Below are 11733 nucleotides of genomic sequence, written 5' to 3'. Positions count from 1 at the left end.
GACCCACCCGTCAGTGCTGCGGAAGATGAGCCTCGGGATCTGCCTCCAGTCCGACCCACCCGTCAGTGCTGCGGAAGATGAGCCTCGGGATCTGCTTCCAGAGATCGCTACCCAGAAGGCTCTGTGGACAAGTTCTACTCAGTAACATAGGGGGTGGCCATGAGATGTATTTGGCTTGATGGTACCTGACAGCAACCTGTGGTAAGCATATACACCCACTACTCACTTGTTGACTGTCTCTTTATCCAGTATCTCACATTTACAACAACAGTAGAAAATCTACTATCTGCTTATTTTGCACATGAATGACATGCATCTGGCAGTAATGAATGCAGAGGTGCGAGACGAGTAATGCTGGCTCTGTGATAGACCTCTAACATAGGACATAAAAAAACTTGTATAGTGAAAGAAAAAATTATAAATTTGACTTTATCAAAATTAAAACTATTTTTTTTGAAAGGCACTGTTTAGAAAATTACATGACAAGACACAGCATGAAAGAAAATATTTATAATACACGTATCTGACAAAAAAAATATCTAGACTCTATAAAGAACTTTTATAACTCAAGGAAAGGAAGATAAACAGCCCAGTTAAACAGCGTGCAGAAGATTTTACAGCCACTTCACAGAAGAACATATTCAGACAGGAAATGATGGTCAACATCTAGCTATTGAGACTCCACAGGCAAATTATAGACCACAGTGTGATACCACTGTGTGACTATTAGGGTGGATGAAATTATAAAGGCTGACAAAACCAGGTTGGATTAAGTTGTGATGAAGCTGCTGATGGGAATATAAAGCAGCACAACCGCTTTGGAAAACAGTTTTGCGATTTTTTATAAAGTGTAAGATAACTTCCTAGTTGACTGAACAATTCTATCCCTAGATAGTTAGTCAAGAGAAATGAAAACACTTTTCACAAAGAGTTGAACCTGAAAGTTCATAACATGGGCTAGGGGGAAGGAGTAGACTGACTCCAAAGGAGCTCTAGAGAACTTTGGGATATGATGAAAATCATCTGTATTTTTATTATGGTGATAGCACAGTTGTATTCATATATCAAAACTCATCAAACTCTGCATTTTAAATCGGTGCAGTTTTATTGTATATAAATTACACGTCGACGACGATGATGCACTGCTGTTGAGTTGGATCCCACTCATAGCGACGCCTCCTTGGGTTTCAGAGGTGGTACCACTACGCAACTAGATTGCTCAACCTTCCTTCTAAGGAGTGGCTGGTGGGTTTGGTTTGAACTGCCAGCCTTCTGATCAGTACAGTTAATAAACATAAGGTTTCAGTGAGAATGATGTTTCCTTGGTGTATCAATCCAAAAACCCGTGAGCCAGATACAGGTTGTGCCCACCCGCATACTCATCAGAGTGGTCAAAGAGGGACTGGAGAACTGCGATGAAGTTTCCTGTTCAGGGAAAAAAAGAGGCATATAGCTATGACTGTTCCATTGCAATTCTGAAATCCAAGCAGCCGTGTGTTGCCGGTTGTTTGATTAAGGCTCGGAGCTGCTTCCTGGGAGAGATTCTTCATGGCTTTTCCCTTTGAGTTATCTTTATTTTTCTATAAGGAATTATTTGTGTTTTAAGCTGAAGAGTTTTCCTGCCATGCTTCCTGTTTGTTGGAACTTTGGGACTCAAATGCCCATTTTCAGTTTTAATTCTCTGTGTCTTTCCTATCAAGTCATTATAATTCCTTTAAAATTTTTTTGGGACTTCCTATGTATCAAATTATAATCCACACCATTAGACAAAAGGCATATTCACGAATTTGTGAGAGGGTCTTCTCTCTTTTGGTCTGTAAGTCAGGATATAGTGTTACAGTACCCTTATGATTCTTGGAGGTCTTTTTTCAGAGTGATTTTAAGAAAGAGATACATCATTGAGGAATTTGTAGCCTTTTTGTTTTGCTGAGAGTATCTCTGAAGCACTGACCAGATCACTGTGTGATCTTAATACAGTGTCTTAAGATGCACCCATGTTTTCCTGGCAAAGTTTTGGATTTGATTTTTGCCCTGGGATTGCTTCTTTCAGTCTCGTTGACTGAAGATGTTGAGAATGAAAAAATTTATTTTCAATGCGCTAAGTCCTGGATTAGAAATATCTCCTCTAGATTCTGCTTTAAGGTGGAACTTTTTCTTTTTAGCTCTTTCACGCTGTTTCTAGCTTTTCATACACAGGTAAAATAAAGCATTTGGCACTTTTAACATTTTACATGGAAATCTCTTTAGATTAAAAAAAGATCATTAAATCTGTTTTCTGTTTTACACATTACCACAGGTGATATGCTGCCAAAATTCCCACTTCCACATAATGTGGGGTGCCTTTTTTTTTTTTTTTTCATCTTCCAGTAACACTCTTTTTCTCTGTCCTTCTGGCCTTTACAGTATTCTTGAGGTCCTTCCACCTTATGTTCGCTATTTATTCTTAAAGTGGGTGTTCCATGTTTCAAGTTTGTATTAATTCAGCACCTCACTTTTAGGGGACAGTTTATGTTTTATGCATTTATTGCTTTGTAACAAATCATCTTAACTTAGTGCCTAAGATGACGGGGATTTTCTGTTTTCTGGTTATGACTGACTAGACTCAACTGGGCACTTCTTTTGCTCCGTGTCATTTTTGTTGGGCCCACACTTATCTGGGGACTTGGCTGGAGCATTGACAATAGCTCTGTTGTGAACATCTTGACACATTGGTGGTGGGGATAGTTGGCAGATTGGGCTTAGTTTGGTCCTCTCTCTCTCTCTTTCCATGTAATCTAGAGTCTCTCCTCTTGCTGTGAACTTTCCAGCAGAGTAGCTGGGCTTCTGACATGGTTATGCAGGGTTCCTGAAGTGTACAAGAGGAAACTTCCAGGCTGTTTTAAGGCATAGGACTAAAACTGTATAGTGTCATTTGTGCTGCACTGGGTTGAGGAAAGTGAATCACGGACTTATCCCAGTTACAATGTAGAAGACTGTACAAGGCTGTGAAAATTGGAGGTGTGGTTCATTGAGTGCTGATCTTTGCAGACTAACTGCCCCATGCTCCTAGTGGATAATGAGAACATATCAGTTATAAGCCAGCATAACTTGGCTCCGGCCATAGTTTGGAACTATGCCCTCTGCCTTTCCTAGGCAGGTACCTTCTTTTAAGCCATAGCCCTCAGAAATGGTTAACCAGCACTATTTTCCAGCTGCTTCTCAAGAGTAGGAAAACTTCATCCCAGTCCCTGGTTTTAGTGGTAAGATTGACTTTGTTTTCCTACTTGGTGTGGACCTTTTTTATTTTAATAATATATATATTTTTTTGGTATTGAGAATATACATAGCAGACTATAAGACAATTCAACAATTTCTTCACGGACATTCAGTGACTGTGTTCTTCATGTTGTGTAGCCATTCTCACCCACCTTTTATAAATTGTTTCTTTCTCATTACCATAAACTGCTTCCTAAGTTTTACATCTGATCTTTCAAGTTGTTGTTTTCAATTTGATTTCATATAGATAGTTCTTAAGAGAGCATAATACTTAAGGCAGACATCTTTATTAATTAAACTAAACTATTGTTTGGTTTTAAAAAGACTTTAGGGGTGTTTTGGGTTAAGGTTTAAAGATTTCAGGGCAGTAATTTTAGGAGTTCACCCAGCTTCTATGGTTCCAGAAAGTCTGGATTCCATGAGAATTCAAATTTCTGTTCTACAATACCCCCCTTTTGACCAAAGATTTGTCTATAGAATCTTTGATCAAAATGTTCAGTGATGGTAGCTGGGCATTACCCAGTTCTTCTGGTCTCATGACAAAGGAGGCAGTTGTTCATGGAGGCAGTTAGCCACATATTCCATTTCTTCCTCCTGTTCCTGACTGTCCTCTCTCCTCTGTTGCTCCAGGCAAATGGAGACCAGTTGTTGTACCTTGGATGGCCGCTTGCAAGCTTTTAAGACCAGGTGGGATTTTAAAGAGCCATATTTCTTGCTGTCTCAGTTGTTTCTGGAACTTGGCCTGGCCAACTTTGATTTTTCTATCCTTTTCATTGCACTGTATTTTTGATGTAGCCAAAAATGGTATCATAAGTTCATTCTTTGAGACTCTTCTCTGATACAGTTTTGATTGGCATTGCCAATAATTGTTCCTCCAGTTTCTGATTTTTTCTTCCTTCTGGAATTTCATATTGTGCCAGTGTTACAGATTTTGAATCTAGCTTCCTTGTCTGTTGCTTTTTTTTTTTTTTAAATTAATCTCTTTCCCTTTTTCTTTGTATTTTGGGAAATTTCTTAAGCTGATTTTCTCATTCACTGATTTGGCTATATTTAACCAACTAGTTTCTTCTTCCATTGCATTTTGAAATTTGGTAATCATATTTTTCATTTATTAGCAAATTTTTGTGATCATAGATTGTTCAGTTCCTTTTCATATATGAAGTGTCCATTTGAATCACACTGAGAATACAAATTAGACAGACATCTTACATGTTTCCTTTTTTAAATTTACGTTGGGCATCTACTTCCGTAGTGGTACCACCTCGGAAACCCAAGGAGGGGTCGCTATGAGTGGGATCCGACTTGGCAGCAGTGTATTTGCGTAAGTTTTTCTTTTTTGCAGGAGAACATTTGATAAGGCTTCTTATAGGTTCTTTAATCTTGTATGTCCCATTGCTTATTCCTGTTCATCTGTACAGGGGCAAGTCAGTGTTTTTCCAGTTGGAATCAGATAGATGCTGGGAGTATGTTTCTGGATTCCTTTTGAAATGTTTTGGCTTTAAGAAAGAGTGGAAAGGGGGGAAAAAGAGTAAAAAGGGAAAATTTATATTTCCTATAGTTTTACTGTGTAAGAGGAATAAAGAGGCATTTGCATGTTAGGGAGTTTTGCTAATGGACTGAAGCTTTTCTGTGTTAGTTTTGGCACCCTGAATTTAATTGAGCCACACTTCCCCTCTTCCAGTTGGCACAAGTCCTGTAATGGTGAGCGCAGTGATCGTGCCTCCTGACCCAGTTGCAGGCTGTCTTTATGAGCACCACAGCTTGGTGTTCTGCGTGACAGCAGGACCTGTTACCCTTCATAAGCAGAGGTTTGAGCTTTGCTAGCCACCCTCGGCCACACTGTTCCCCTGACCTCCAGCCCCAATCATTTAAATTTGAGGTCTTTTGTGCCTGCTTAGAGTTCCAGTTCTCCAGCTGGAAGCAGTCTCACGGCAAGAAATGCACATGCTTCTTGGGCCAGCCAGGTTTTAGCAGTGACACTGACCTCCTTGTTTAGTTGGCTCAGCTGCATTCACCAAGAGCTGGTTTCAGCTGTGCTCCTGCTTTCCTTGGCCTCCGTTGGAATATGTTTTATGGGCAACATAACTTACTTAGTTTTGGACACGTTGAATTGGAGGTGGTGGTTGCGAGGTGCCGTCCAGTCGGTTCCGACTCAGTGACCTTATGTATAACACGAAACGTCGCCTGGTCTTACGCCGTCCTCACAATCACTGTGTTTGAGCTCATTGTTGCAGCAGCTGTGTCAGTCTGTCTCATTGAAAGTCTTCCCTCTCTTTGCCCACCCTGTACTTTACCAAGCAGGATGTCCTCCAGGGACCGGACCCTCCTTTTAACATGTCTAAAGGACTAGAGTTGAAGTCTTGCCTTGCTTCTAAGGACCATTCTGCTGTACTTCTTTCCAGATAACTTTATTCATTCTTCTGGCAGTCCCTGGTATATACAGTATTCTTCGCCACACAATAATTCAAATGCATCAGTTATTGTTTGGTCTTCCTCATTCATTGTTTAACTTTTGCATGCATATGAGGTGATTGAAAGCACCATGGCTTGAGTCAGGCACACCTTAGTCCTTGAAGTGACATCTGTGCATTTAATTCAAATGCATCAGTTATTGTTTGGCCTTCCTCATTCATTGTTTAACTTTTGCATGCATATGAGGTGATTGAAAGCACCGTGGCTTGAGTCAGGCACACCTTAGTCCTTGTGCTTTGGATTGGAGGTAGAGCTAGTCATTTCTTACTTGTAATGTGCTTGAAGATGAAGAGAGCAATTTGGGCTGGAGATACAGATTTTCCTTATTGTTTGAAATACTAGTGGTATATTAGATCACCCAGGGAAAGCATGTAAAATGAAAATGAATGTAGAGGTGGAGCCCTGGGATTACAACATCTGCTGGGTGGGCAGAGGAAGAAAAGCTAATGAAGATTTCTGTGAAGGGCTTTCTGAAGGATAAGATGAGAATGGTGAAGAGTGGTTCCGTGGGGCCAATGATAAAGCGTGTTTAAGACACCACATCTAATGTTTTAGTGAGATCAGCCAGCGGTGTTTGATGTTGACGACCTTACTTACAGCCGTTTCAGAGTGGGTAAAAGTCAGAATGTAGTTGATGGAAGACTACACGGCAGGTTAGGGCACGGATCCAGCGCCTTTTCTGAAATGTATTGTGAAGAGAAAGGTTGATCGGTAAGAAGAGCTACAGTGAATTAAAAGGGTGTGTTGTTAGATGTATGTACTCTGGGTAATAGACAGTTAAATGTTTCAGGCTTCTTTTTTTGTCTTCTATTAATCTTTTCTATGAGAAGAATTATTTTAATATTGAAGCATTTTTCCATTTTTAAGTGTATAGCTCTTTTTATGACTGTTTAATCTATTTTTAAAGAAGAAGGGGCCACTGCTTAGTATGATACATCCGGTTGCTTCATCTCAGTGTTCTGTGTTGTTGTTAGGCTCCATTGGGTCGGTTCTGACCCGTAGCAACGCTGCGTACAACAGAGCAAAGCACTGCTTGGTCTGGCACCGTCCTCAAGGCAGTGCTGTGTTTGAGCTCTTTGTTGCAGCCATCTCGAGGATCTTCCTCGTTTTTGCTGCCTCCGTGCTGGTCCTTTCTGATAACACGTCCACAGTACTCCCAGCTACTGAGGTTTACATGGTGTATCAGCTCAGGCACACTGACTGGTGAAATTATTCTCAAAATGTTGCTCTGCCACGTTTTCTCATTTGGTTTTAACTATGCAGGCATCTGGGTTACTGAGTAGGAGTATAAAAGAATTGATAGCTCTCTTTCTAAAACAGCTTTTCAGATATTCTAAATGATTTAATTACTAGTTTAAGGAATGCTAAGCTCTGGTGGTGTGGTTAAGGCATTTGGCTGCTAACCAAGAGGTCAGTGGTTCAAACCCACCAGCCTCCCTGTGGAAGAAAGGTGAGGCAGTTTGGTTCCACAAAGATTTATAGCCTTGGAAACCCAATAGGGGATGCTATGAGTCACAATTGACTCAGTGGCAGTGAGTTTGGTTTTTGATATAAAGAATGTTACTCTATCAGTGTTACCACCAAAAAACACGTTCATTTTAACCGTGTCTTCTTTTAAAATAGTGTTTTTGTCTTTCGGGGATACTTAGTTTGGCCCATAGTTGTGAAGGAAGTCCTGATATGGTTTGTGGTTGAAAGTTAGTGACTGTAATTTTATGTAATTGTTAGTTTCTGTTTCCTGTATCTTGAAGCAGCTCTTCAGACAACAGCTATTCATAATCATGGAACTTTCATTGAAGTCAGTTGAATAAAAATACAGGAGAGACTCTAGCTAACATAGGATGTTTGAGAGTGGTGTTTTTATATTATATTTTATACTGGAGAAGAGGTGTTTTTTTTTTTTTTTTCTTTTTGTTTAAATCCACTTTGAAGTAAACTAGTTTCCTACTGAATATATTTTACCTGAATTTGCATGATATATGTACTTTTTAATCAAAGGCTGATAATCTGTAGTTTCTGACATAGTTTCTGATTACTTTGCATTTTCAGCTGTGTGAAGGTTTTGCTGTTTTATACATTTTAAGACTTCATCTTGATATGCAACACGAAACCCAACAAAACTTGCTAACGTTTTTAAAACAATTATCTTCTCTGAGAATATATGATTCCTTTTCTCTCTTCCTACACTGAAGAAAAGGGGAAAGGAGGAAAGATGATTGAAATATATATGGTTAATTATGATCTCACTTGTAAATGTTTGTAAGCCAGTATGTAGTATTTAGGTGATATTTTACTTGTACTTTTATCAAAATGAATCAAATGTTTACCCTTTGTATTTCTTTTTTCTTGCTACTGATACTTTATGAACCTTGGTGGTGCGGTGGTTAAACGCTTGGTACCATTCAAAAGGTCAGCAGTTTAAACCCACCAGCTGCTCTTCAGGAGTAAGATGTGACAGTCACTCCATAAAGATACAGCCTTGGAAACCCTATGGGGCAGTTCTGTTCTACCCTGTAGGGTCACCATGAGTCAAAATCAATGGCAATGTGTTTGGCTTTTTGATTTATTGATATATCATTGTTAATACAAACAATCCAATCATCTAATTTCCAAAAAAAAAAAAAAAAAATTAGACAGCCTAGGTTTATATACTTTGTTTCCTGTCAATTCCCAAATTCTGATTGTTACTGTTTTGGTCTTTTAGTAGGGAACAGTACCCTGGGCGCCTCCAAATGGTATCACATTCTGTGAGTCCAACTTACGGAGAAGATGGAGAAAGTGTTACCCCAAAGATTTCTGTAAGATCAGATTTTCCTTTTATTTGTTTATTTTTCTGTTGCCAAGGTTCCAATGATTACTTAAAAACAATGAATGAAGTCTGAAGGTTGTAGTGAACATCCTAATGTCAAAGGAAGTATTGTATTTCATTTAATCTGTTCTCTCAGTGATTCTGAGGCCTGATGTTAAATCAGTCTGTCATTTCTCATGTGTATTGAAGAATAACTCGGCATGGCTTTGTGTTTTAATTATTATTTTCCATTTCTCGTTTTTTCAGTGAATGTATAAAAATGATTAGATATCTAGTGATTGTAAAGTTAAGAAGAAATTGGGATTAATTTTAGTAGAGAACAGAGGCTCAACCAAAAAGTTGAGACTTGAGTCCACCCAGAAGCAGCACGGAAGAAAGGCCTGGCGACCGACTTCCATAGAATCAGCCACTAAACCCTGTGGGACCCAGTTCTGCTCTGACACACATGGTGTCCCATGAGTTGGAATTGAGTTTTTAAAGTAAGAGATACTGCTTTTCTGATGAAGATGAGGTGTTTGTATCTTCAGCTGTGGATACCTCTCCTGAAGCTAAATTGCTGAACATGTATTTGGTTTGAACAAGGTGCTAACGAGCATTCTAGTTAATTTTGTAAAGAGAAAAACTTTGTTTACTACCATTTATATGGCCTAACTCAGGCTTGTCTTGGGTTTTGGTTACAGGATAGATCATGTGTAATGCGTGGTTGTCTTAACACATATTGATCTAAACATCACTCATCACATTTTCTCCAATGATGGTGTAAAATGTTAAAACAAATAAATATGTAAGGCAGCACATTTTAAATAGTTGTTGGTTTATTATCAACCATTATATTTACTTAAAACATGGCAGGTCCATTTTCTTACTAAAGAAGTTTTAGTTTGCAAATAAAAATACATAAAAAGTAAGAGAGCCCCAGGAGAAGCTATAATGAATTTTGACATAGTATATTAAGAATGAAACTCAACATTTTATTGAATGGAAATTTGGAACTCAGTAAAATATGTGAAACATTTTAGTGCATTTTTTTTTTTAATCACTTTATATGATTTAAATGACTCAAAAGTAACTAGGTTTCTTTGGTTATAATGAGGTTTTCTAAAAGCATGGCATTGCCGTATCAACAAAATTAATTTCAAAATACATATTTTTGACTGTAGATTAATCTTAACCTAAAGAATATTAGTTTTCAGAAAGAATACCTTTCTTAGATTTTAGAGCTTTCAGATCACAGTCCATTTCTGGGCCTAGATCTTTGGTTGTCCTCAGTTAATGACACCTTCATCTAGTTCAATAAATGTTTAATATAATATGTATGCAGGAGAAAAAAGCATGGACTTTTTATTTTTCACAAAGTAGAGAATCACCATAATTGTGTTTTCATGTGAATCCAAAGCTTATGTGTCTTAATAGTCAGTGTATGAATGAGAATTGATGTAAGGACAAGGAGTTGCTTAGACATCAACACAAAACTTCCCTGTGAACTGACTCTAAGGCGAATGAATAATTCATGTTTTAAGTGTTGCTCCTACCCCCCTACCCCTTAAAGCTACGTTGTTATGCCACAATTAAAACTTTTTGTAAAAGAACTTAAAGAGAAGAGTCTGGATTAATTTTTAAAATATTCTTTTGATTTTTAAAAAATTATTAGTTACTGTATGAAATGTATTGTGAAGTCTTCTCATAGTCCTAAGCAACAGTTATAAACAGTCATTGGTCAGAACTGGGAACTCCAGCTCGGTTGTAACATAATCCTTTCCTCTGAGGGCAAAATAAAACAAAAAACAAACCCAATGCCACTGAGTTGATTCCGACTCACAGCGACCCCATGGGACAGAGTAGAATTGCCCTGTAGGGTTTCCAAGGCTGTAAATCTTTATGGAAGCTGACTGCCCCATCTTTCTCCCATGGAGCAGGTGGTGGGTTTGAATTACCGACCTTTTTAGTTAGCAGCCGAGTACTTTAACTGCAGTGTCATGAGAACTCCTGAGGATAATAGAGTATTACCAGAAAAACCACACAAAACTCATTAACCTAAATGACATATATTTGGTCTGAACTTTTCTCCTTCTTCCTTCCTTCTCTCCTCCTTCCCTGCCTCTCTTCGTCTTTTTTCTCCTCCTTCCTTCCTTGCCCCTCCTTTCTCTTTCTTTTGCTTTTGTGTTTCAGGAAGTTCATCTGAAAAAATCTGCTTTTTCTTTGGATGACAGTGACATTGAAGCTCGCCTTAATAGTTGGAATCTTGGGGTAAAAAAGTATTTGTTTTATATATACATATATACACACACACTTGTATGTTAATGTGGAGATATATATTATATTTAAATAACATCTATATAACATCTAAATGAATTTAATTTTATTCAGAGAATATTATTGGATGTCTCTATTACTGGATTTAATTGTATTCAGTGAATATTATTGGCTATTTAGTACTTTGTTAGCACTGTGATGGACTTAGAGGAGAGGAGGGAAAAGTAACATTCCAGAGAAGCATGCAGTATGTTCCTGTCCTCACTGAGCTGACTCACTGATGAAATAGGAGCTATATACATAAAGTAGGTAAATAGCAACTTCAGATAGTCTATGTTGAAATACAGAAATGAGTTGTTCAGAAAATAGAGTATTTGGGGGGAGTGGAGGGAAGGATGACTAAGGGAAACAAGAAGGTTTTTTAGGGATTCAAGGCAGAAAAACGCACAAAGGATGCTTTGGTGCAGTAGCCAACTGTCGTGACTGGATCTTTGAAGGTTTCTGCAAGGGTTTAGTGGACACTGTTGTCAGGCTGGGTTGTGCTGGAGATTTGGATGCTAAATTAAGTAAAGCTTTTACCTTTTTGGCACTATTGTGCCTTGAGGTTTTTTTTTTTTTTTTCCTTTCATATTCTACTTTCTATAGATGCTATTTACATAGTTTAAGGAAATTAAGAAAGTTTAACTTTTATCACACTTTTTTTTATTACGAAAGTAGTTTGTAATTTGGAAATTTGATAGTATTATGATCTGAAAAGATGCTTTGCCATATTTCAATGTTTTTAAATTTATTAAGGCTTGCTTTATGGCTTAATGTATGGTCTAGCATGGAAAATGTTCCATGTGCACTGGAAAAGAATGTACATCTTGCTATTGTTGGGTGAAATGCTCTGTAGATGTCTATAAGGTCAAGTTGGTGGGTTGTATTGTTTAGTTCTTCTGCAT

The 11733-nt window shown here is 38.1% G+C and overlaps 1 protein-coding gene across 1 annotated transcript in view; it reads left to right on the top strand.

Moving 5' to 3' along the window:
• Positions 1-11733, top strand: part of CEP112 (centrosomal protein 112) — a 600502-nt gene that overhangs the window by 24651 nt on the left and 564118 nt on the right. Inside the window, exons 4-6 of the mRNA XM_042783552.1 lie at positions 3886-3942; positions 8432-8525; positions 10706-10783. Of these exons, the coding sequence (XP_042639486.1) occupies positions 3886-3942; positions 8432-8525; positions 10706-10783 (229 nt within the window). The remainder of the gene's footprint in view (positions 1-3885; positions 3943-8431; positions 8526-10705; positions 10784-11733) is intronic.

This window comes from Orycteropus afer, unplaced genomic scaffold, assembly GCF_000298275.1.
Source record: "Orycteropus afer afer isolate SDZICR_OR568_19922 unplaced genomic scaffold, OryAfe1.0 scaffold00018, whole genome shotgun sequence".
NCBI lineage: Eukaryota > Metazoa > Chordata > Mammalia > Tubulidentata > Orycteropodidae > Orycteropus > Orycteropus afer.
Note: the sequence above shows the minus strand (reverse complement) of the source record. Positions and strands in the feature narration are given on the sequence as shown.